The 27,253-nt window shown below is 41.8% G+C and overlaps 1 pseudogene and 1 gene segment (V, D, J or C); both read right to left on the minus strand.

Moving 5' to 3' along the window:
• Positions 1 to 622: 622 nt before the first annotated feature.
• On the minus strand, positions 623 to 10,327 carry LOC122469630. The segment is given in 3 exon segments: positions 623 to 681; positions 9,797 to 10,093; positions 10,193 to 10,327. Coding segments are annotated over 3 exon segments (387 nt in total).
• Positions 10,328 to 20,953: 10,626 nt separating this feature from the next.
• LOC122468133 lies at positions 20,954 to 21,713 on the minus strand (annotated as a pseudogene).
• Positions 21,714 to 27,253: the final 5,540 nt, after the last annotated feature.

Genomic DNA, 27,253 nt, shown 5'->3' on the forward strand with positions numbered 1-27,253 from the left:
CTGGCATTTCCTTGAAAACAGGGGGTCCATTATCCTCCTTATATCCCAGGTTATAAGTAGGTCCCGTTGCATTGGTGTCCGCCACTATCTGAGAAACAATGTGTTGAAACCTTTGGAAGTCACTTAGGGGTCTGATTTCATAGGCAAGTTAATCCAACTTCATCATATCTTCAAGGCTGCCATAGCATGTGTCAATTGTGACCATGGAAAGAGGAATCTCCTCCAGGTAGCCGAGGTAGTAACAGTCTGGAAGCCTGAGGGCGTAGTCCATCTGCAAGGCTCCCTGAGCATCCTGAGTCATCATCAGCAGAGTCTGGACCAAAAGAGTTTCTTGTGCCACATGTAGATAACATGTCTCTTGCCCCCAAAATGCAGGCTATAGGACAGACAGCCAGGCATCTGAATGCCCTTGGTTTGGTGCAGCTCCTTCTTGGGAATTACCACCTCAGAAAGATGTAGCACCATGAGGGATGCCCTTGAGAACCCTGCACAGGAGCCAGCACTGCCCAGAGTGCAAACAGCAAGAGGGTGCCCTCAGGGTGACCTGGCCCTCTGCCAGCCTCATGCCCCTGCTCAGGGACATCTGCCAGTGAGAATGGATAAATGGAGGATCCTCAGCAAAGCCAGGTCTAGACCATCAGACAGAACAGAGGGCTGTGCCAGGTGGCCAGCACCCTGCACCTGGGGGCCACCTGTGGCATTAGGCAACAGTCCCAGGGTGTGGCATTGGGTGACCCTGCACATCAGTTAATCTGGGGTGGATGTGGGAGGGGCAGGTGGGCCATGGTCAAGAGTGGTCACTTGGACATGGGTAGGGATTTGGTCCCAGACGCATCGCTCTAGTCAACACCTTCAATCTTTCCTCCAGCTACTTGCATATGGGCTATGCAGTTATATCACCCTGAACTTCTCTACCAATTCCATGTCCTGTGGTACGGTTGGGTCACTTTCTTTGGATGACTACTTTTCCTCATTACAGAGACCACTGCTTTTGCTTCCTTGTGATGTGGAGGTAAACATTGTCAATTTTACCTTTATGGGTGATGCAAAAAATCGCTTTGTAGTTTTGTGTGTCTTATTCTCCTTGGCTATTAGTTTGCAAGCCATTTGATCCTTTTGGTTTTTGCTTTGAAGCTTCCTCTGAGTTGACTGAGGAAAACATTTCTCAGTATTCTGAGTGATGATTGGTGAACTACAAGGTTGTATTTTAGTATTTTCTTATGCCAGCTGGGGAGAACAGAAAGTACTGCTGACCATGTGTGAGCCCCAGGGGTTTTCTCCTCTAATCCCTTATGGTGGTTGTTTCCTGGCCTCTGGCAGTCTCCTCCCATGTAGTTTGGTTCCCTCTTCAGCTGGAGATGCAGGGAAGTTGAGGTTACTTTGGCAGCTTGCACCATGGAGTCTGCCCATGATCAGAAGATGGTATTGTCCATGGCACTGCCTTGTTTAAGTACCCTCTACTGCTTTAAAACGCCCTGGGTCAGGGAGAAACCTCAGAGTTGGCATTTGGACAAGAGTTTGCCTTTTCCCAGTGGCTGGCCTTCTGAATATAGCTCAAATTCCTTTCCCACCAAAACTAAAACTTTGAACATTGACCTTTCCAGCAACAGGCAGCTGAATTTGGGTTTTTGTTTTTGTTTTTTTTTTAATTTTTTTTCAACGTTTTTTATTTATTTTTGGGACAGAGAGAGACAGAGCATGAACGGGGGGGGGGGGGCAGAGAGAGAGGGAGACACAGAATCGGAAACAGGCTCCAGGCTCCGAGCCATCAGCCCAGAGCCTGACGCGGGGCTCGAACTCCCGGACCGCGAGATCGTGACCTGGCTGAAGTCGGACGGTTAACCGACTGCGCCACCCAGGCGCCCCTGAATTTGGGTTTTGATAACAATGAAATGGAGAGTGAAATGGCAGTTTCCAGGGCCTGGCAGGGAGGGTCAATGTGGACTAGATCTCAAGGGCTATGATTTTATGTTATGCAAGATGACAAGTTTTAAAGGAGTCTCCACATCATTACCCCTGTAATTAACAATACTGTAAGGTATGGTTAAAATTTTGTGAAGAGTGTGGGTCTCATGTTCAGTGAGATCTTACCACAATATAAAAGTGGAAGACACGAGTTTTGCTTCTCACACAACAGTGTGCTGAACTGCATGGACACACTCTCTACTGATCATTTGAAAACAATTTAAAAAAATTTATATGTTTTGAAAACTAACCCTGAGGATATGTCATTTACAGATATCTTCTTCCATTCCATAGGTTGCTTTTTTGTTTTGTTGATTGTTTCCTTCACTGTGCAGAAGCTTGCTATTTTGAGGTAGTCTCTCTCTATACATAATTTTCTTATATTATATTAATTTAATAAATTCAAGTCTGTTAGCATACAGTGCAGTATTGATTTTAGGAGTAGAATTTAGAGAACCATCGCATACATAACACCCAGTTCTCATTTCAACCAGTGCCCTCCTTAATGGCCACATACCATTTAGCCCACCTCCCCCACTTCCCCTCAGTTTGTTCTCTGTATTTAAGAGTGTCTTCTGGTTTCCTCCCTCTCTGTTTTGATTTATTTTATTTTTCCTTTCTGTATGTTGTGTTTCTTCCATTCCACTAATGTGTGAAATCATAGGATATTTGACTTTTTCTGACTGACTTGTTCCACTTAGCATAATACACTGTAGTTCCATCCACATTATTGTAATTGCCAAGATTTCATTTTTTGATGGCTGAGTAATATTCCATTGTATATATTTACCACCTCTTCTTTATGCAGTTATCTGTTGATGAATATTTGGGCTGTTCCACAATTTGTTTTTTGTTGATAGGGCTGCCACAAAGATTGGGATGCATGTGCCCCTTCGAATCAGCATTTTGGTATCCTTTGGATACCTTTGGTATCCTTGGATAAATGCAATTGCTTGAGAAGAGGATAGTTCCGTTTTTAATTTTTTGAGGAATCTCCACACTGTTTTCCAGACTGGCTTCCCAAGTTTGCCTGACCATCAACAATATGAAGGGTTTCACTTTCTCCTCACCTTGCTGACATTTTGTTTTTTCTGAATTGTTAATTTTAGTCATTGTGACAGGTGTGAGTTGGTATCTCATTGTGTTTTTAATTTATATTTTACTGATGAGGGTGTTGTTGAGCATCTTTATATGTGTCTTTTTGCCATCTGGATGACTTCTTTGGAAAAATATGTATTCATGTCTTCTGCCCATTTCTTCACTGGATTATTTGGTTTTTGAGTGTTGTGTTTTATAAGTTCTTTATAGATTTTGGATAGTAAGCCTTTATCTGATATGTCATTTGCAAATATCTCCCCCCATTTTGTCAGTGGCCTTTTAGTTTTGTTGATTTGTTCTTTGCTGTGCAGAAGATTTTTATCTTGATGAGATCCCAATAGTTTATTTTTGCTATTATTTCCCTTGCCTCTGGGGACACGTCTAGTAAGAAGTTGTTTTGGCCAAGGTCAAAGAGGGTTGGTGCCTGTGTTCTCCTCTAGGATTTTGATGGTTTCCTGTGTCACATTTAAGTATTTCATTCATTTTGAATTTATTTTTCTGTATACTGTAAGAAAGTGGTCCAGGTTCATTACAAGTTCCCGTTGCTGTCCACTTTTCCCAACACTAATTGTTGAAGGGACTTTTTTCCATTTGACATCCTTTCCTGCCTTGTCCAAGATTAGTTGATCATATAGTTATGTGACATTTCTGGGTTTCCTAATCTGTTCCATTAATCTATGTGTCTAGTTTTTGCCGGTATCATATTGTCTTGATGACTACAGCATTGTAATATAGCTTGATATCCAGAATTGTGATGCCTCCAGGTTTTTTCTTTTTCAAGATTTCTTTGGTTATTTGGGGTCTTATGTGTTTCCATGATACTTTTAGAGTTGTTTGTTCTAGCTCTGTGAAAAATGCTAGTATTATTTGACAGGAAATTGAATTATTTGCAATGAATGTCTAGATTGCTTTGGGTAGTATCGTCATTTTAACAATGATTTTTCTTTTAACCCATGTGCATGGAATATTTTTCCATTTCTTTGTGTCTTCTTCAGTTTCTTCCCTAAATCTTCCAGGTTTTTCAGAGTACAGATGTTTTACCTCTTTAGTTAGGTTTATTTCTAGTATATTATGGTTTTTGGTGGAACTCTAAATGGGATTGATTCCTTGATTTCCCTTTCTCCTGCTTCATTACTGGTGAATACAAATGTAACAAATTTCTATATGTTGATTTTGTATGCTGCAAATTTACCGGCTTATTGTACCAGTTCTAGCGGGGTTTTGTTTTTGGTGGAGTCTTTCAGGTTTTCTATATATAGTATAAAATTCAACTCCAGAACTGAATAATCCTATTAAAAATGGCCAGAAGACATGAATAAGCATTTTTCCAAATGTGACATACGGTTGTATGGTCAACATCACTCCTCATCAGGGAAACATAAATCCAAAGTACAATGAAATATCAACTCACACTGGTCAGAAAGGCTAAACTCAACAGCACAAGAAACAACAGGTGTTGGTGAGGATGCAGAGAAAGAGTATCCTTTTGCAGTGCTGGTGGGAATGCACACTGGCACAGCCACTATGGAAAACAGCATGGAGGTTCCTTAGAAAGCTAAAAATGTAACTACGTTATGATCGAGCAAATGCACTACTAGGTATTTACCCAGATGATACAAAAATACTAAGTTAAGGGTTTTTTACCTTTATGCTTATAGCAACTATAACAGAAACAGCCCAGCTATGGAAACAGCCCAGCCCAAGTATGCATTGATTGATGAATGGGTATAGAATATGTGGTATATCTACATACACACACACACACACACACACACACACACACACACTGGAATATTTCGTATCCCGAAAGGAATGACATTTGCCATTTGTAAGCACCTGTATTGGGCTAGAGAGTATTATGTTTACTGAAATAAGTCAGAGAAAGTCAAATATATGATTTCATTCATATGTAGAATTTAAGGAGCAACAAATGGGCAAAGGGACAAATAAGAGAGAAGAGGTAATCCAAGAAATAGGCGATTTTTTCAATGTTTATATATTTATTTTGAGAGAGAATGGGAGGTATGGCTGAAGCAGATGGAAAGAGAATCCCAAGGAAACCGTGTGCTGCCAGTGCAGAAACGAAAGTGGGGTCGATCTCAGGAACCATGAGATCAAGACAAGAGCCCAGATCAAGAGTCGTGGGCCTAACCCATGGAACCATATAAGCACCACGAAACAGATACTTAACTACAGCGAAAAAACTGATGGTTATCAGGGGGAAGGTGGGTGGAGAGATGGGGACGTAGTTGATGGGAATTAGGGGGGCACTCATAATGAGCACTGGGTGCTGTATTGCAATGATAAATCACTATATTTTACACCTGAATCTAATAGTACATTGCATGTGAACTAACTGGAATGTGAATAAAGACTCAAATAATGTATTTATAGTGCCTGCAAATGGCCGTGTTGGCATACAGCCCATGAAGAAGCATTTATTCCAGAAAATATACTAACAGAAAGAACACCTAGAATATTTGAACTAAGGTAGGTTCTTTTCCTTTTCCACCCCAGATCAGCAAACAGAAACTCCAGTGCAAGTAGCTGGGACTATAGGCATGTGCCACTGAGCCTGGCTGCAACCTCCCCTCAAGACTGTTGTAACCAATACACAGGTTTCCCGGTGACCAGCTCCTGTTCAGAGGACTCTTTCCCAGAGGGACAGGATGTCAGTGACCCTAAGCTGTTTGCTGTTGAGGCCAAGCCCCAGCAGGTGCCACTGAGATGTGCGACTCACTCATTGTGTGCAGCCCAACTCCTAGGATGGAAGTCTGCCCTGGGCACAGTCCACTAGGGATGCTGGGAACCTGATCACCCCAGACCTGACTTGTATGGCAGGAGTCTCATGCCACCAGGACAAGCAAGCCACAAGGCAGTGAAGCTGCCAGCCACCCCTAAACAGAGCCCTCAGTTTCCAAACTGAGGAAGAAGGGAATCCTTCTCAGGATTTGTCCCCACCTGAAGCTGTACACCTTTGCCAAGTTTTGCCCAGGGAAAGAGGGAGATGGAGCAATCCTCTAAATCTAGGAGCAAATCTGTTCCGATAGAACTGACTTCATTCCAGCTGAGTGTGAGGAAGGTCTGGGCCTCATGTTGTGGGAGGGTCAGGTGCAGGAGACCAATAGTTTCAGTGGAGGATTCCTAACCTACTCCCCCTCACCTGCAGGAGAGAGCCAGAACCAGGGACAGTGGAGGGAACAGCTCCTGTCAGAACACATATCAGACTATGGCCTCAACAACTCTCCATTCAGAGGAGTCCGAGGTTGTAGGGTTCAGTCTGTGGAGACTCCATACATCAGAGGGTGGTTGAACATAGGAGTGCTCTCAAATGAAGCAGAGTATCTCATCATGTGGTTTGGGACAGAAATAGATAAGGAATGCCCAACCAAACCACTGTCACCATGGTCTGGCTGTGTGAATGTCCCAGGTCACACCACCTCTGTAATTATGGGACTACCGCCCTTCCCTCTACATCATGTCTCTGAGGTTCACCTGGTTTGAGGTGTGCATCAGTAGTGTCACATTTCTGTGGCAAAGCATCCCATTGATGGAAGTTTCGTAGTTGGTTTATTCCTTTATATTTAGAAAGACTTTTGCCTTATTCTGAGCTTCTAACACTAAGAAAGATGCTATAAATATTTACACACCATTTATTTTCTGAGCATGGGATTTCATTTTTCGGGGGCAAACACTCAGGAGTGGTATTTCCAGGTTACATGTTAAGTCATCCATGTATAATGTCATAAGCAACAGCCAATGATTTTCCAGAGCTGGTGTTTATTTTTCATTTCTACATGCAGTGTTTGTTGCCCCACGTGTGCTGGATCCTCACCTGGATGTTGTTGCCAGTGTTCCCTTCATACCTGAGCCATTGGGATGTGTGTATAGGGCATCTATTGCGTTCTTGATTTGAATTTCCCTGACAGATCGATGGTGTGAAGAGTCTTCTCCAGTCCGTACCTAACGTGTCTATAACCTCAAGGATAGGATGTCTACTACACAAGGCTGTGCTTGTTTTATGGAGGTTTGTTTCCTTTCTTCCTATTGACTGTTGAGGGTTCTTAGCATATTCAAGATGCAGGTCCCTTGGTGGTTATGCAATTTGTGAATATTGTCTCTTACTCTGTAACTTATCTCACTATTGATTTTCACGTGGGCAGATAAACGTATTTGATTTTTACAAAGTCTGTTTATACCATTTCTTTTTATGGGTCTTGCTTCTTAGCTATAATTTCGGTTTTCTTAATGATTGATTGCTTGTGACTAATATTTTTTTAGAATGTTTATTCTTGATAGAGAGAGAGAGAGACAGAACGTGAGCGGGGAAAAGCAGAGAGAGAGAGCAAGACAGAATCCCAAGCAGGCTCCAAGTTCTGAGCTGTCAGCATAGAGCCTGACACTGGGGCTCAATCCCACAAACTGTGACATCAAGACCTGAGCTGAAGTCAGAGACTTAACCAACTGAACCACCGAGGCACCCCACTGATTTCTTCACTTGCAATGTAACTAAAAGTCTTGATTTTTTATGGTTTCTCTCAATTTTGACTTGTTCCCTAATTTGTCTCTGGTGACAGTGTTTTTGTTTGTTTTTAAATTTTAGACTCTAGCAACTCAATTTCCTGGCATGGTTTTTTTCATAATATATGGAAATTATGTTCTGATGCTGAAATTGAAGTTCAAATTTCACTAGAGTTGCTATGCTATGTCTCTTTGGCCAGACTTCTCATACGATTTTCTAGATGTGCTCCTTGGGTCAAAAAAGACGTTTACCTTTCCAGGTGGTGGGTTTTCTCTATGTTTCAGGAGCTGTTGATCTCTGTGCACACAACCGAGTTCTTGACACAAGATTTTTCCTTTGAAATTCTATGTGAAACCCTGAAAATCCATTTTTTGCATTGTCACTTTCAGACCCTTCATGAATAGAACACATTGAAACTCTTGTATCATTTCCTAATATTATTTTACTCTTGCATGTTTGGGACTATAATTTTTCTTCTTCCAAGTGGAGCTCATATCTGCATTTGTGGAATTCTTCCAGGCTTCTCATCTGTTAATGCTTTTTCAACGTGCTGTGCAGTTTTTACCAAACGCATATTTAGGTTTATTTGTACTCTGCCACATTGGGTGATAGAAGCTGCGAGACAGGCTGCACCATATGGGCTTTTTTTTTTTTGTTCTGTCATATTGAATATTTATAGAACATATACCCCCTCACTTTCATGGACCATTAACAGGGGACATGGTCCTTTTCAAAAGAGACAGGAAAGGAAGACAAGGGAGCTGAAACAGCAAGTCAGGGGAGGAAACCCAGAGCTTCTCAGGAAGCGTCAACTGTCCACACGTTCAGTTCTGCAGATGTGGGTCCCTGCTGAGGCCCAACCTGGGTTCTTGTGCAGGTGTCTGGACAAGCCGCCCATAACGTGTGGGCACAGTGGAGTTGGGAAGGGCAGTTGTGGTTTGAATTCCAGCCCACGTGGCACTGCTGTGAGAATTCATGAGCATGTTAATTAATGTCCATTAGCAGGGATAAAATGAGTAAATGCAAGATGTCAGACTCACTACCTTAGATTCCATGTTTATTACACTTTGTGACAATGTTTCTCCCTTTTTCCACTTTAAAAATTTTTTAAGTTTGTGTTTAAATTTTTGTTAGTTAACATATTGTGTAATATTAATTTCAATAGTAGAATATTGGTTCATCACTTACATTAACACCCAGTACTCATCACAACATGTGGCCTACTTAATCCCCATCACCCATTATCCCATCCCCCACACACCTGGCCTTTAGCAACCCTTAGTTTGTTCTCTAAACTTACAGTCTTTTATGTCTTTCTTGTTCTTTTTATCCTTCCCCTGTGTTCATTTGTTGTGTTTCTTAAATTCCCCATATGAGGAAATCATATGGTGTTTGTCTTTCTTTGACTGACTTACTTTGCTTAGCATGATACCCTCTAACTGCATCAACTGGAACATTGGTCTCCCACAGCCCTTTTTGTGAGAGTTACATCATCAGCTCTCCACATTCTGAGACTAGACACTAGTCAGAATCAGACAAGAATTACATCACTGATTTTCCTATGTCTTCAGCTTGTGACACTAGATCATGGGACTTCTCAACCTATTTAGTCATGGAAATCAATGTGCTTTGGTTTCTGTTCCTCAGGAGAATTTTGACTAGTACACGGAAATGGTTTGTCTCGTTTAGGGGAATTGAATGAAGTTGTAGCTCATTTAAAGTCCTGAGTAGAAAAGTGCTATGAAGGTGTGTCACGTTGTTTGACTGGGACAAGGGATGGGTGAGGATAATGAGGAGCTGTGGGATCCTGTGGTCCTAGAGTGCATCTGGGACTCCTGTAAAGGTTCAGCTTTTGTGCCTCAGGAATTCTGTAATTCACTCATGTTGAGGGACAGGAGTAAGCAAGTGCAAACTACTGTGTCTTTGTGCATGTTAGTCTAGTTTCCCTATGACAACCCAGTTGCTAATTCAGAGAGTTAATAGGTAAACACAGAATCTTATATCCAGGGAGGCTCCTGGAGGAAACTGCTGTGTGGAGAGGAAGCCCCAGACCCTGACAGGAAACCTGCCTGTAACCTCCATCTGCACATGCGCCTGGGAACACAAAGGAGAATTGTGCATAGTGTGCACCCCCTGGTGGTGCTGATCCCCTCCTGCAGGGAGGTTTGTGTGTGGGCTCCCAGTGAGGTCCCCTCACCGTGTCTCTCATACAGTAATATGTGGCCGTGTCCTCGGTCTTGAGGTTGTCCATCTGCAGATACAGCGTGTTCTTGGCGTTGTCTCTGGAGATGGTGAATCGGCCCTTCACGGAGTCTGCGTAGCTTGTGCTACTTCCATCAGTATTAATCCATGAGACCCACTGCAGCCTCTTCCCTGGAGCCTGGCGAACCCAGTGCATGTAGTAGCTACTGAAGGTGAATCCAGAGGCTACACAGGTGAGTCTCAGGGACCCCCCAGGCTTCACCAGGTCTCCTCCAGACTCCACCAGCTGCACGTCACACTGGACACCTGCAGACACAAGACATCTTGGTCAGGAAACTGTCACACATCCACTGTTTCACTCATATCCATTCACAGACTCAGTGTCCCTCGTTCACCATGAATTACCTTTTAAAAGAGCAACCAGGAAAACCCAGCCCAGCACAATCTCCATGGTGAGGTGTGTGTGTTCTGTGCTGATCACAGAATGGGAATACCTGGAACTCCCGGGGCTGGGGCTTCTCTCCCAGCTGCAGGGTCGGGGCTGGGCTGGTTTTATCAGCACAGAGAGGGCCTCATTTGCATGTCCTCTGACATATATATCAAGCTCCAGACTTAGATTTGATTCTTTAAAAGTGAACGACAGTGTTAGGATGCACTTCTACATTAGAGTGTGTGGATGGCGGTGTGACAATATGAAGAAATTTTTTTTTCAGTTTTGGGGTTTTACCTTTATTAATGGAGCTTTTGGCATAATCTTTAAGAAATTTTTGCCTCAACATCATGATCATCGATTATATTCTTTTAAAAATATTTTAATTTTTTAATTATTTATTTAGTATGTGTTTTTAATTTTAAAATTTACATCCAAATTAGTTAGCATACAGTACAATAATGATTTTAGGAGTAGATTCCTTAGTGCCCCTTACCAGTTTAGCCCATCCCTTCCCACAACCCCTCCAGTAGCCCTCTGTTTGTTCTCCATATTTATGAGTCTCTTATGCTCTGTCCCCTCCATGCTTTCATATTATTTTTGTTTCCCTTCCCTTATGTTCATCTGTTTTGTATCTTAAAGTCCTCATATGAGTGAAGTCATATGAGTTTTGTGTTTCTCTGACTGACTCATTTCACTTAGCATCATACCCTCCAGTTCCATCCACGTAGTTGCAAATGGCAAGATTTCACTCTTTTTGATTGCCAAGTAATACTCCATTGTATATACATACCATGTCTTCTTTATCCATTCATCCATCGATGGACATTTGGCTCTTTCCATACTTTGGCTATTGTTGATAGTGCTGCTATAAACATGGGGTGCATGTGTCCCTTTGAAACAGAACACCTGTGTCCCCTGGATAAATGCCTAGTAGTGCAATTGCTGGGTCATAGGGGAGTTCTATTTTTAGTTTTTTGAGGAATCTCCATACAGTTTTCCAGAGTGGCTGCACCAGCTTGGGTTGCCCCCGAAAATGCAAAAAAGATCCTCTCTCTGTATCCTCGCCAACATCTGCGGTTGCCTGAGTTGTTAATGTTAGCCATTCTGACAGGTGTCAGGTGACATCTCATTAGGGTTTTGATTGGCATTTCCGTGATGATGAGTGATGTTGAGCATTTTTTCATGTGTCGGTTGGCCATCTGGATGTCTTCTTTGGAGAAGTGTCTATTCATGTCTTTTGTCCATTTCTTCACTGGATTATTTGTGTTTTGGGTGTTGAGTTTGATAAATTCATTATAGATTTTGGATACTAACTCTTTATCTGAGATGTCACTTGCAAATATCTTCTCCCATTCTGTCAGTTGAATTTTAGTTTTGCTCATTGTTGCCTTCACTATGCAGAAGTGATGAGGTCCCAGTAGTTCATTTTTGCTTTTGTTTCCCTTGCCTCCAGGGATGTGTTGAGTAGGAAGTTGCTGCAGCCAAGACCTAGATGTTTTTGCCTGCTTTCTCCTCGAGGATTTTGATGGCTTCCTGACCTAATTGGGGTCTTTCATCCATTTGGAGTTTAATTTTGTGAATGGTGTAAGAAAGTGGTCCAGGTTCATTCTTCTGCATGTCGCTGTCCAGTTTTCCCAGCACCACTTGCTGAAGACACTGTCTTTATTCCATTGGATAGTCTTTCCTGCTTTGTCAAAGATTAGTTGGCCATACACATTGTGGGTCCATTTCTGGATTTTGTATTCTGTTCCATTGATCTGAGTGTCTATTCCTGTTTTTGTTTTTAATTTTTGGCATTAATTTATTACTTTTCAGAGACAGAGACAGAGCATGAGCGAGAGAGGGTCAGAGAGAGAGGAAGACACAGAATTCCAAGCAGGCTCCAGGCTCTGAGCAGTCAAAGTCGGACGCATAACTGACTCATCCACTCAGACGCCCCTGAGTATCTGTGCTGGTACCATACTGCCTTGATGATTACAGCTTTGTAGTGTAGCTTAAAGTCTGGGATTGTGATGCCTCCTGCTTTGGTTTTGTTTTTCAAGATCACCTTGGCTATTCTGGGACTTTTCTGTTCCATACAAATTTTAGGATTATTTGTCTAGCTCTGTGAAGAATGCTGGTGTCACTTTGATCGGGATTGCATTGAATATATAGATTGCTTTGGGTACTATCGGCATTTTAACAATATTTGTTCTTCCTATTGAGGAGCATGGAATCTTTTTCTATATTTTGTCTTCTTCAATTTCTTTCATAAGCTTTCTATAGTTTTCAGTGCATAGAGTTTTTGTCTCTTTGGTTAGATTTATTCCTAGGTATTATATGGTTTTTGGTGCTACTGTAATGGGATAGATTCCTTGATTTCTCTTTCTGTTGCTTCATTGTTGGTGTATAGGAATGCAACCGATTTCTCTGCGTTGATTTTTATCCTGCCACTTTGCTGAATTCATGAATCAATTCTAGCAGTTTTTTGGTGGGGTCTTTTGGCTTTTCCATAGAGAGTATCATGTCATCTGTGAAGAGTGAAAGTTTGACCATCTCCTGGCCAATTTGGACGCCTTTTATTTCTTTGTGTTGTCTGATTGCAGAGGCTAAGACTTCCAATACTATGTTGAATAACAGTGGCGAGAGTGGACATGCGTGTCTTGTTCCTGACCTTAGGGAGAAAGCTCTCAGTTTTTCCCCATTGAGGATGATATTAGCATTGGGTCATTCATAGATGGCTTTTATGATCTCGAGGTATGGTCCTTCTATCCCTACTTTCTTGAGGGTTTTTATCAAGATGTTGTATTTCAGGATATTGTATTTTGTCACGTGGTTTCTCTGCATCTATGGACAGGATCATATGGTTCCTGTCCTTTCTTTTATCGATGTGATGAATCACATTAATTGTTTTGCAGATATTGAACCAGACCTGCATCCCAGGTATAAATCCCACGTGGTCGTGGTAAGTAATTTTTTTAATGTATTATTGTTTCTGGTTGGATAATATCTTGCTAAGGACTTTTTTATCCATGTTCATCAGGGAAATTGTTCTATAATTCTCCTTTTAAGTGTGGTCTCTGTCTGCTTTTGGAATCAAGGTAATGCTGGCTTCATAGAAAGAGTCTGGGACTTTTCCTTCCATTTCTATTTTTTTGGAACACCTTCAAGAGAATAGGTGTTAACTCTTCCTTAAATGTTTGGTAGAACTCCCCTGGAAAGCCATCTGGTCCTAAACCTTTGTCTTTTGGCAGATTTTTGATTACTAATTCGATTTCCATACTGGTTATGGGTCTATTCAAATTTTCTATTTCTTCCTGTTTCAGTTTTGGTAGTGTATATGTTTCTAGGAATTTGTCCATTTCTTCCAGATTGCCCATTTTATTGGCATATTATTGCTGATAATATTCTCTTATTACTGTTTTTATTTCTGTTGTGTTGGTTGTGATATCTCCTCTGTCATTCTTGATTTTATTTATTTGGGTCCTTTCCTTTGTCTTTCTGATCAAACTGGAGTGGTTGGGGCTCCTGGGTGGCACAGTCGGTTAAGCATCCGACTTCAGCCAGGTCACGATCTCGCGGTCCGTGAGTTCGAGCCCCGTGTCGGGCTCTGGGCTGATGGCTCACAGCCTGGAGCCTGTTTCCGATTCCGTGTCTCCCTCTCTCTCTGCCCCTCCCCCGTTCATGGTCTGTCTCTCTCTGTCCCAAAAATAAATAAACGTTGAAAAAACAAAACAGAACAAAAAACTGGATAGTGGTTTATCAGTTTGTTAATTCTTTCAAAGAACAAGCTTTTAGTTTCATTGATCTATTCTACTTTTTTTTGCTTTTGTTAGCATTAATTTCTGCTCTAATCTTTATTATTTCCTGTCTTCTGCTGGTTTTGGATTTTATTTTCTGTTCTTTTTCTAGATTTATAGGTGTAATGTTAGGTTGTGTATCTGAGATCTTTCTTCCTTCTTTAGGAAGGCCTGGATTGCTATATACTTTCCTCTTATGACCGCCTTTGCTGCATCCTGGAGGTTTGCATTGTGGTGTTATCATTTTCATTGACTTCCATATCCTTTTTAATTTTCTCTTTAACTGTTTGGTTAGCCCATTCATTCTTTACTGGGATGATATTCAGTCTCATTATTTGTTACCTTTCCAAATTTTTTCTTGTGGTTGATTTTGAGTTCATGGCATTGTGGTCTGAAAATATGCATGGTATGATCTCGATCTTTTTGTACTTACTTACGGCTGATTTGTGCCCCAGTATATGGTCTATTCTGGTGAAAATTCCATGTGAACTGGAGAAGAATGCATATTCTGTTGCTTTAGTATGAAATGTTCTGAATATATCTGTTAAGTCCATCTGGTCCAGTGTGGAATTCAAAGCCATTGTTTCTTGTTGATTTTTTGATTAGATGATCTATCCATTGCTGTGAGCGGGGTGTTGAAGTCTCCTACTGTTATGGAATTCTTATCGATGAGTTTATTTATGTTTGTGATTAATTGATTTCTATATTTGTGTACTCTCACATTTGGCGCATAAATGTTTACAATTGCTAGATCCTCTTGGTGGATAGACCCTTTGATTATGAATGATATAATGCCCTTCTGCATGTCTTGATACAATCTTTATTTTAAAGTCTAGATTGTCTGATATCAGTATGGCTACTTCGGCTTTCTTTTGTTGACCATTAGCATGATAGATGGTTCTCCATCCCCTTATTTTCAATCTGGAGGTGTCTTTAGGTCTAAAGTGGGTCTCTTGCAAAAAGCATATAGATGGATCTTGTTTTCTTCTCCATTCTGTTACTCTATGTCTTTGATTAAGGCATTGAGTCCATTGACGTTTAGAGTGAGTACTGAAAGATACGAATTTGTTGGCATTATGATGCTTGTAGAGTTGGAGTTTCTGGTGGTGTTCTTTGATCTTTCTAATATTTGTTTCTTTTGGTATGTATTTATTTATATAGATATATTTTCATCTTTTCTCCCCTCAGAGATTCCCCCTTAAAATTTATGGCAGGACTGGTTTAGTGGTTACAAACTCATTTAATTTTTGTTTGTCTGGGAATCTTTTTATCTGTCCTTCTATTTTGAATGACAGTCTTGCTGGATACAGAATTCCTGGCTGCATATTTTTCTGATTTAGCACACTGAATATATCCCACCACTCATTTCTGGCCTGCCAAGTTTCTGTGGATAGGTCTGCTGCAAACCTGATCTGTCTTCCCTTGTAAGTTAGGGACTTTGTTTCCCTGTTGGTTTTTTTGATTCTCTCCTTGCCTGACTACGTTGTCAATTTGACTATGATATGCCTTGTTGATGTTCAGTTTTTGTTGAATCTAATGGGAATCCTCTGTGCTTCCTGGATTTTGATATCTGTGTCTTTGCCCAGGTTAGGAAAGTTTTCCGCTATGATTTGTTCACATAATCCTTCCACCCCTATTTCTCTCTTCCACTTCTGGGACCCCTATGATTCTCATGTTGTTCCTTTTTAATGAGTCACTGAATTCAATTCTATAATTCTTAAATCTTGCTCTTTTGCCTTAATCTCCCTCTATTTTTCTGCTTCGTTATTCTCTATAAGGTTGTCCTCTGTATCGCTGATTCTCTGTTCTGCCTCATCCATCCGTGCCACCACTGCATCCATCCGTGATTGCAGCTCAGTTATAGCATTTTTAATTTCATTCTGGCTATTTTTTACTTCCTTTATCTCTGCAGATAGGTATTCTAATCTATTTTTGACTGCAGCTAGTATTATTGTGATTCTAAATTCTGGTTCAGACATCTCACTTGTACCTGTGTTGGTTAAATCCGTGCCTGTTGTTTCTTTGTGCTCTTTCTTTTGGGGTGAATTCCTTCGTTTTGTCATTTTGAGGGGAGAAAAGGAATTAAGGAGGTAGCAAAATTGAAATAAAAAGATAAAATTACAGAAATATTAAAATTAAAAATTAAACACACAACGCATGAATCGAACAGATAATGCTAGATCCTAGGTGTGTTTTGGTCTGTGTGTTGAAAGTGGTTTGACAGATTAGAGAAAAAAAGGGGGGTGGGAGAAAAAAAAGGAAATAATTTAATAATTTGAAGAAATGAATACATTGAAGTTGATTAAAATGGAATGATGGGAGTAAATAGAGTTTGAAAAAATATACACAAAATTAAAGAATATAGTATAAAAAAGTAAGGAAAATATTTTTAACAAAAATTAAAAATAAATGTGATTATTTTATTTTTCTGTATTCAAGAAAAAAGAAAGGAAATGAAAAAAAGATAAAAAAAGGAAAAAAAGGAAAAAAAGGAAATCATTTGAAAACTCAAAAAGTGAATACACTGTAGTAGACTAAAAGAAAATGATGGAAGTAAAATAGAAATTGATAAAATTTACCTAAAAGCAAACAATATAGTAAAAAAATTAAATGAAAATATTTTTAATAGGAATTGAAAGTGAAATGAAGTTTTTCTCTTTCTGCATTCAAGAAAAACAACAGAGACAAAGAAGAGAAAAAAAGAAAAGAAAGAAAAAATAAAAAGGAAACTGTTTGGAAATTTGAAAAGGGGAATACACTGAAGTAGACTAAAATAAAATGATGGAAGTAAAAGAGAATTTGAAAAAAAATGACACAATTGTAATAAATATACTAATAAAAATAAAGAAAAATATTTTTAAAAAACATTGATAATAAAAATAATCTTTTCTCTTTCTGCATTCAAGAAAAAGTAAAGAAGTGTAAAAGAGAAAAAGAAAAAAATAAAGAAAATTGACTAGATGAACCTGCTAACTTATTGATGCAGGACTGAAATTACTTCGTTATCCCCTAGATGTCAGTCTATGCAGTTCTTTATAGTCCATAAACTAAGCGGCAGTGAGACTTGTGTTCCTGAAGAGCCAAGTTGGCCCAGTTTGTCAGGGCTCAGTGTAATGGCACCGTTCTCCAGTAGATGGCGCTTCTAGCCTCCTGGGGTGGATTGTTACAGTGCTTGTAGGTGTGTATGCGCATGCACAGGAGAGGTGAAAATGGCGCCACCCAGCTACCCAGTCTGTTCTCCCAGATCAGCAATCGCACACCCGTCCTCTGTCTTCAGCTCTCATCCATTCCCCGCTCCTTCACTCTCCATGACCAGGCCCCAGGGTGCACCTCTTTTCCCAGTTTTGTCACAGACGTGGCTGTTTTCCCCAATCCCTTATGTCTAAAGGACAGCGGCTTTGACCTGTTCTGCCCCCTGCGGGAGGGACTCACCAAGCAATGGCCGAATGAGCAACAGCTGAATATCAGCTGCACCCAGGAAAGCTTGGTGGACCCTGTTGTTGCTGATGCCCCGAGACTGTGGCCAGGTGCCAGCCCACCCCAGAAAACATTCACAAGAGTGTGTAGCAGCAGCCTTTCGTGGATTATGGAAAATCACAACACACGTCTGGCACCAGGCTTCACCCTAAAAGACCTTGTTCCAGCACCAGCGAATGTGGCCGTTTTCTGGGGTCTGCTGGGGCCAGATGGCTATGGCAGTCTCCACCAAATGTCCTTCCAGCAGTGGAACTGCCTCTCCCCATGTGGCCTGAGAACATCCCGGACCCCACTCTGTTCCTGGGATTCACCTTTCCCAGCAAAGCACCGCCAAGTATCCAGCTACAGATTTGCAGCCTTTGTGCTCCCCTTGTTTACAGTCTTAGTGGAATTTAAATCCTCTCCTTTCTCCTTTCTCCCTTCTTAGTTTAGTCCCTGTGGCTGTTTCCAATTTTCCACTTTCTCTCCAGCTGTTTTTGGGGAGGGGTGCTTTTCCTGTATTCTCCCCTACTCCCCAGGGTCCGTCCTCTCTGCACCCGCAAAAGCACATCCCTTCCCGCAACTTCTCACTCCCAAAGGTCACCTCTCCATGCCACGTTCTTGTTGACTTCTGTGGTTCAGGTTGTGCAGATTGTTGTGTTAATCCTCAATCAGTTTTCTAGGTGTGTAGGATGGTTTAGTGTTGGTCTGGCTGTATTTCATGGACGTGAGACACACAAAAATCTTCTATGTTTTTCTGCCAATCTGTCTTGCCCCATTGACTGCCCAATCTTCAACTGAGCATTTGAGGATATTATGCCACTCCCTTCTTTCCTGCAGGTTTCTGTGGACACTTCTGCCATACTCTTTTTTTATCTTCCTGTATTCGTTAGCAAACTCTTCTGTCTTCGTGCTTATAGTTTTTTTTATCTGTGTATTTTGTGAATTTTACTAAGTTATGTCTCAGAATTGGCCTGCTTTTTTTGTTTTTTAATTTTAATGGGGGTTCTCTGTGACTCATAGATGTGGACGTCTGTTTCCTTCACCATTTAGTGGAAATTTTCCACTCTAATGCACTCAGATAAAACTTCTCCCCTTTTTTCTCTCTCTCTTCTTCTTCTGGTACCCCTTTGTAAAGAATTTTATTACACTCTATGGAGTTGCTGAATTCCCTAAGTATACATTTGTGAGACAATATTTTAATTTTCCTCTTCTTTCCTGCTTCATTTCTCACAAAATTTTATCTTCTATGTCACTCATTCATCTGCTTCTTTCTGCCTTGAGTTCATTATATCCAATCAGTTTCACATTTCGGTTACAGGATTTAAAAAATTTCAGCCTGACTGGGTTATAGGTCTTTTCCATCTGCAGTCAGGGTGTCCTCATGTCTTCTAGGCTTTCTCAAGCACAGCTAGTATCCTTATGATAGTTTTTAAAAGCTCAGTTTCCTTATGATAGGTTTTAAATTCTATTTGAGGCAATTATTTATATGTGTTTTAATGATATCCCTGGCAATGTACTTTTATTGTTTTTTCTTTTGGAATGAATTCCTCCATCATGGTGTATGTCTATGTCTCTGCTTTCTTAAGTGTTTTAGGAAAATCCTGTTATGTTTTCTGCCTCTAGAGTAGTGTCTTTTTTGAGAAATGTTTACATACTGTTGAGGACCTGACATTCTGGAAGCATTTCTTGCATGTGCTGTGTGCACTGTGCTGTCATGTATTGGCTGCTCTGTCCCTCAGGTCAGTCCTCTGCAGAGTTCTCCTTGCCTCCAGGGGAGAGTTTTTCAACTTTGTCCATAGTGCTGTGAGTTTTAACTGGTGAGTTTGGTCTGCTTTTTAAAAGAGGCTAATTCCTATTTCCCTATATTTGAAGCCATGCCTCACTATATTATCAGTAGACTTGGTGCCTGTGGGGGTATATGGTGGTCTTTGGAGGGAGGGGCGTGATGCTGGTCTGGGTTCAGGGACTCTTTTCCTAGTAAGGAAGCTTCTGAGGGAGGCAAGGGGGGTGGATCTTGGTGTCAGTGGCTCAGCATTTATTGGGGGGTGCTGTGCTGCTCACTGATTTTGTCCATGCTGATTGGTGGGAGGAAATATTGGCATCAGCTCCCCCTCTAGTCCCTGCAGTTGGAGTTCCCCACCGCCCCTGTTCAGGAAGCCCTCACACAGAGAGAACAATCTGTACTCATGGGTCCCAGGCTTCCTTCAGAGCCCTGCCTTCACCCTGTCTGTGTCCAAGCCATTGGCCCACCTGGCAGCTCAGGGCTCTTATGTTTTATCTCAGGATCTGCAGCTGGGTTTGAATGCACCAAATTTTATGAACTCAATGTGACAGGGACCCACTGATCTTCTGGGAGAGTGTCTCTCTGTGCTGTGGCTGGAGCTGGTATCCCAGAAAGTCGTTGCATGAAAACTAGGGGCTTGGAGTTCATGGTGAAGAACAACAAGAAGACAGCGTACAGTTAGCTGCTCTCAGAAGAGGCTCCTATGGTATTGACCAGGGTAGTGCAATGGTGCCTGTCAGCTCTCCTGCCCAAAGAGAGGCAAGGCCCTGTCTCCCAAATGAACCACAAGAAGATAACTGTCTCACCAATATGACACAGGGGACCCTAAAACCGCAGCATTCCCTATGGGCCTCGGGCCTCCTTCTCCACAGGAGCACTGCTATGCCCACCTGGCTCCATCCCAGTGATATCATGGACTTCTAAACCTTCAGTCTTTGAACTCGAATTTTACAGCAGGTTGACTTGTGATGATTAGCTGTATGTGTTATCTTGACTGCGTCATGGGTGCCCAGATTCACAACTGTTTCTGTATATGTCTGTGATGAGTTTCCAGAAGAGATTGGCATTTCCATCCATGGTTTCTTTCTGCCTGGGCATCACCCATTCCATTATAGTAGTGAATAGAGTCTGATGCAGAGGGAGGAAGAATTCCCTCATTTTTGCTTCCCATGTGCCTGTTTGAAGTGGAATATTGGTCTCTTCCTGCCCTTGTTCTGAGAGTTATATCATCAGGTCTCCAAGTTCTGAGACTAGACACTAGTTCAGAATCAGAGGAGAATTACACCACAGGTTTTCCAGGCACCCCAACTTGTGACAGTAGATCATGGGACCTCTCAATATATTTTGTCATGGAAACCAATGTGCTTTGGGTTCTGTTGCTCAAGGGAATCCTGACTAATACATGGAGATGATTTATGTCTTGTTTAGAGGAATTGAATAAAGCTGTAGCTCATTTAAAGTCCTAAGTAGCAAAGTGCCATGAAGGAAGTGTCACGTTGTTTGGTTGGGACAAGGGCTGGGTGAAGATAATGGGGACCTGTGGTATCTTGTGGTCCTGGCTGCACAGGAAGTGCATCTGGGACTCCTGTAAAGGTTCAGCTGTTGTGCCTCTGGAAATCTGCAATTCACTCCTGTTGAGGGACAGGAGAAAGCAATGCAAACAACTTTTTCTTTTGTGCATGTTAGGGTAGTTTTCCTATGACAACAATGATCTAATTCACACAGTTAATAGGTAAACACAGAATCCTGTGTCCAGAGAGGCTCCCTGGGGAAACTGCTGTGTGGACAGGAAGCCCCAGACCCTGACAGGAAACCTGCCTGTAACCTCCATCTGCACCTGCGCCTGGCAACACAAAGCAGATTTGTGCATAGTGTGCGCCCCCTGGTGGTGCCGATCCCCTCCTGCAGGGAGGTTTGTGTCTAGGCTCCCAGTGAGGTTGCCTCACCTTGTCTCTCGCACAGTAATATGTGGCCGTGTCATCGGCCCTCAGGTTGTTCATCTGCAGATACAGCGCGTTCTTGGTGTTGTGTCTGGAGATGGTGAATCGGCCCTTCACAGGAGTCTGCGTAGCTTGTGCTACATCCACTACTAATAATTGTTGAGACCCACTGCAGCCCCTTCCCTGGAGCCTGGTGGACCCAGTTCCTGCTGGAACTACTGAAGGTGAATCCAGAGGCTACACAGGCGAGTCTCAAGAACCCCCCAGGCTTCACCAGGTAACCTCTAGACTCCACCAGCTAGCTGCACGCCACACTGGACACCTGCAGACACAAGACATCTTGGTCAGGAAACTGTCACACATCTACTGGTTCTAATTCATATCCACTCACATAGTCATTGTCTCCTGTTCACCATGAATTACCTTTTAAAAGAGCAACCAGGAAAACCCAGCCCAGAACAAACTCCATGGTGAGGTTTCTGTGTTCTGTGCTGATCACAGGATGGGAACACCTGGGACTCCTGGGGTTGGGGCTCCTCTCCAGCTGCAGTGTAGGGGCTGGGTTGGTTTTATCAGCACAGACAAGGCCCCATTTGCATGTGCTCTGACATATATATCAAACTCCAGACTTAATTTGATTCTTTAAATTTGAACGACAGGGTTAGTGATGCACTTCTACATTAGTTTTTGTGGATGGTGCTTTGACAATATGAATAATTCTAATTGGTGAGCATAGTTATATTTGCAGACGTGTGTGCATTTTTCCATGTCTTTCATCAACAAAGGTCATTTTTACTCTACAAGTTTTTACATATTTTTTAAAGTTTAACCCAAAATACTTTATTCTGTGACATTTTCACTTGTATAATTTTGTTATTTGTTTTGGATATATTTCCATGCTGTTGTGAAAAATAACAGGTTTTTTTGTTGTTGTTGTTGTTCATTTTGTAATCTGCAATCTCCTTCATTGTTAAAAGTAGTTCTAATATTTTTTGTTGTATCTCTAGGGTTTTCTTATGTTTAAGGTCATGTCATCTGCAAACATAATTTTTCTCCCTTCCTACTGATTTAAATGTCTTTTATTTTTTTTTTATTCCTTATTTTTCCTGGTTACATGGTCCAGTTGTAGGAGAAGAAAGCTTTTCCCTTCTTTTCTTCTGGGATTTAGCCAGTGTAAGGATTCAATTGACATAAGACATATCTACAGGAGAGAATAAATTTCATTTTGTAAGTGCATGGCCTTCCTAATGATACGACACCCAGAGAAAGGACAAAGCAGGTGGCACTTGTGATTTTCAGACAACAAAACATTGGATTTGGCAAGAGTTAAGTTTGGGGTATTATGTTAGTCACCAAGCAACTAGGTTGGTTTGCACAGCCTTCTTGACCCTGTGTTCCTTTTCTGGTGCTAAGGATGGTTCTTCCTCCTGGTACATGGAAGTGAGATTTATATCCTTCTGTCAAGAGACGATGGAGAGTCTGAGTGTCCTTGGACTATTTCTCAAGTGACTTTCATCCAAATAAGCAGTGTGACAAGATGACATAGTTTGAGGTGGCATATGTATTCTTCACGTTATCATGGGGAATACTGATGTTAGGGGTGACCATCATTGCCTGGCTCCTGATTTGACAGGAAAGCCTTCAGCATTTTACCGTTCAATATGCTGTCAGGTGTGGGCTTTTCATAGTGGCCATGAGCATGTGGAGGTAATTTCCTTCAGTTCCTTTTTAATTGGGTTCTTTTTAAATGATGAACATGTGTTGAATTTTGTCTAATGTTTTTTTGAATCAATTAATGGTGGCTTTGATTCAATCGTACCCTCTTTTAATGGAAGACATCACATTTATTCATTTGTGTATGTTGAAGGATGCTTGAAACCCTGGAGTGAATCACCCTGGATTATGTTGTATGATCATCTCAATGTTCTGTTGAATTCAGTATACTCAGATTTTGTGAAGGAATTTTGCATGTATGTTCTTTTGAGATAGTGACCTGTAGTTTCCCTTCTTGTGGTGTCTTTCTTTGGTTTGGTGTGAGAGCAATGCTCTCCTCACAAAATGCACTTAGGAGTGCTGTTTTTTATCAATGTTTTGTAATAGTTTGAGAAATATTGGCATTAATTCCTATTTAAATACTTAGTAGAAGTTTTAATAAAGCCATGGACTCCTATGCAGATTTTTTGGAGGGTGAGGATTTTAGATAGAGAAATCTTGTTAATTTTTCTTTTGTTCATTTTGTATTTTTCCATGAAACAGTCTTGGTGGACTACATTATGGCATAAAATGTGTAATTTGTTCTTGGTGATCTAACTGTTGGCCTATAAATATCTAAGTTTTTCTTTAATGATCCTTTTCATGTCTTTACTTCAGTTATGTCTCCTCTTTCAATTCTGATTGCATTTGTTTGAGTCTTCCCTATTTACCAAGGCTACCTATTTTTTTTTTCAAATTTTACTTTTCCAAATACAATTTTTTTTAAAAAATTTTTAACGTTTATTTATTTTTGAGACAGAGAGAGACAGAGCATGAACAGGGGAGGGGCAGAGAGAGAGGGAGACACAGAATCTGAAACAAGCTCCAGGCTCTGAGCTGTCAGCACAGAGCCCGACGCGGGGCTCGAACTCACGGACCGTGAGATCATGACCTGAGCCGAAGTCGGATGCTTAACCGACCGAGCCACCCAGGCGCCCCCCAAATACAATTTTTTATGTAACTGATTTGTTTTCTGTATTTGTGGTAGTCTCTATTTTCTGTATGCTTTACCTTTTTATGTTATTTTTATGTTTATTTTTTTATGTCAATAAAAATGCCAATGAGTTTTTTAGGGAATCTGAAAAATATACTAATTCATATGGAACCACACAACACATGGAAGCAAGAAAACAATCATGAAGCGGAGAGAACCTGGAGACATCACACTTCTCTCTTTCTAAAGATATTGCAGAGGTACATTAACCACAACAGTGTGCTGCTGGCATCAAATGAGACATATAGATCAGTGGAGCAGATTACGGAGCCCAGAAGTAGAAGTTTGAAGATGCAGTCAGCAAATCCTCCATGAGATTTCCAAAAATGTGCAGTGGGGGTAGGATAGTGTCTCCTAAACATGGTGTTGACTTGGGGCACCTGTGTGGCTCGGTATGTTAAGCATCCAACTTCCGCTCAGGTCATGATCTCATGGTTTGTGGGTTCGAGCCTCACATCAGGCTCCTGCTGACAGCTCAGAGCCTGGATTCTGTACCTCTGTCTCTCTCTGTGCCTCTCTACACATGATGTGTCTCTCTCCCTCAAAAACAAAGTAAAAATTAAAAAATATTCATATATACATGCAAAATAATAACATTTGGCCATCATCTTGTGTCATACATACACGTCGACACAAAAAAATCTCAAAATGAATGAAGGATTAAGAAGAACACTTAAACCTAAATGCCTTCAAAGTAAACACAAAAGATAAACGTGATGACATTCACTTGAGAATGATTGATTTGATATAAAAGCAAAATCACAGAGAACAAAGCATACAAGGGGTCTACATCATACTAGAAAAGGGGCAAGCAAATATTTGCAGAGGTAGAAGGCAGTCTATGGGAGGGTAGACATTACAGTAAAAAATATTGAAAAGGAGTTAATATCCAAAATGCAGGAGGGACAATAAGGTGTTGTCATTTCCCTGCCATCAGACCACACCTCAAGCTTTCCCCTTTCCCTAATGGAGACCCATCTCCATTCAAAGTGCTCCTCAGAGGATGAGTCTTAAAGGTGTGCCCACTAGTGTCTGGGCCTCACATGCACAAGAGGATGGATTGCCCCCAGTGCAGAGCCTGTGCTCAGGGGGCCTGAGAAAGGAACTGCCCCCACCCATCAGTAGCCAGATGCCCTGTCTTGCTGCAGAGGGAGGACCTGACCATGTGATAGACTCTGTTACCACAGGATGTTCTTGCTTTACCTCCTCACCATGTAACACCCCGGTCTTGTGAGTAAAGAAAGAACAGAATTTGATTCAGAAGGCAAAGCTACTGATTTGTACAATGTAGGAACCATAAAGTCTTTTGTTATCTATTACTCACCCCATCCCCCCACTTTTGTCCCTAACCAGGCTGCCGCTGATGCCTCAATTCCTGGTGATGAAGATGCATTACTGGGATGAACCTCTGCTCAACTTTCTTGTCAATGCCATTGCACTCTGATTCACAAGTTCTCTTTTCATGTATGCTTGGGGAAGGCAACTAAGTTGGGCTCAATATTACTCCAAGTTCTTGAAGCCAACTTACATTCTGTGCCTTCACCCAAGGCTGCACTCTTGTTTAGTATGTCCGTGACTTGTCACTCTATTATGAAAGTAGTCAGAGAGCCCTTGCAGACTCCCCCACCCTCCTAAAGCACCAGCCGGACAGGACCATACAGCCTCCTGTCTTCTTAATGTCCATGGTTGCAAACAGCTGCTGCCAACGAGGACTATGTCATAGTGCTTCAAAACTCCCCACCAAGTGTCTTGTCAGTTTTTCACATCCCTCTCACCGGTACAAAAATGCATCTGCATAAACTTCTAAGGAAACCTGGCTACTGCTTCCCAAGGACCCCTAACTTCACTGCCCTTGCTATGTCTCTATGAGCCCCTAACCCCTACCTGATGCTGCCACAGATTCCTTTTCATGACTCTCAGAGGCATTAACCTACTTTAAAGCATTAATATTAGCTCTGTGCACACCCCAAACTCTCATCTGTCTGAATATCAATAACATGTTTCACCTCTCATTCCATGGAGATGCAGTGGCTGTAGGTATCCTGTGACAACCTGTGCCTCTCGGATATGTCCTATAACTTTCTTCCCATGAAAATTAGTACTTGGGCCATCAGGCACCACTGCATGCTTGCACCCCCACAGCTGCTGTGTGGATACATTAGGATCCCCATTCACCTCTGTGTTCCTCTCTGACAAGTTTGTAATTCCCAGGACAACCACTTACCTACCAGCAGGCCATTGACTAACCCCTCCATCATCTTGTGTCATGTTAACAGTTTAAGTCTGGCCATCCCACTCCCCTCCCTAAAAAGGGAGAGCCGGGTCACCTGCGTGGCTCAGTAGGTGTGCCTCCTACTTCAGCTCAGGTCATGATTTTGAAGTTTGTGAGTTTGAGCCCTGCATCTGGCTCTGTGCTGTCAGCTCAGAGCCTGGAGCCTGCTTCAGCTTCTGTGTCCCCCTCTCTCTCTGCTCCTCCAAACTCACACTCTTTCTCTCAAAAATAAATAAACGTTAAAAAAATTTAAAAGGGGAAACTCTACTTCATTCCACACGATTGCCCTCAGCTACAGGAATGATTTCTGGGACATCTGGTGGTCAACCCTGACCTCTGTTAAAAAAAAATTCTTTAATATTTATTGCTTATTGAGAGACAGAGAGACACAGAGAATGAGCAGGGGAGGGGTTGAGAGAGGGGGAGACATAGAATCTGAAGTAGGCTCCAGGCTCTGAGCTGTCAGTACAGAGCCCGATGAGGGGCTTGAGCTCACAAACTGCAAGATCATGACCTGAGCTGAGGTCCATAGCTTAACTGACTGAGCCACCCAGGTGCCCCATCCTGACTTCTATTTTGTGACGGCTTCTGTATGTGGGGAAACATAGGAACCACTCAGGCTAGTGTCCCTACTAAAAGTACTTGAGGCGTCCTCTCTGCCTGCTGTAAAATCAGTCTAAGCCACTGCACTCCCAGGTTTTCCCAAGCTTGCACATCTGCAGAGGGAAAGACCGCCACTATTCACAGCCATTCCAGACATGCCCTGGAGTCTTCAGGGCTGTTGACACCCTCTGCAAATCCCACAGGTCCTAACCGCCTTGAGTACCAGAGGACATTTTTCCAGCAGACATGTAATTGCTGCCCTATTATATGGGACTGATCTTTCTGCTAAAATTGCTAACAGTCACTCTCCAGCCCAAACTGTGAGGAGACTGCCACCGTCTCTCCAGCGACTGACAGAGCTCACAAGGCTGTCAAATACACAGCCAAGATCAAAGCCCCTGTCCTTTCCCCCACTTTAGAAGTCTGCCTTTATCCCTGACTTGGACTATTG

This window comes from Prionailurus bengalensis, chromosome B3 (genome assembly GCF_016509475.1).
Source record: "Prionailurus bengalensis isolate Pbe53 chromosome B3, Fcat_Pben_1.1_paternal_pri, whole genome shotgun sequence".
Taxonomy (NCBI): domain Eukaryota; kingdom Metazoa; phylum Chordata; class Mammalia; order Carnivora; family Felidae; genus Prionailurus; species Prionailurus bengalensis.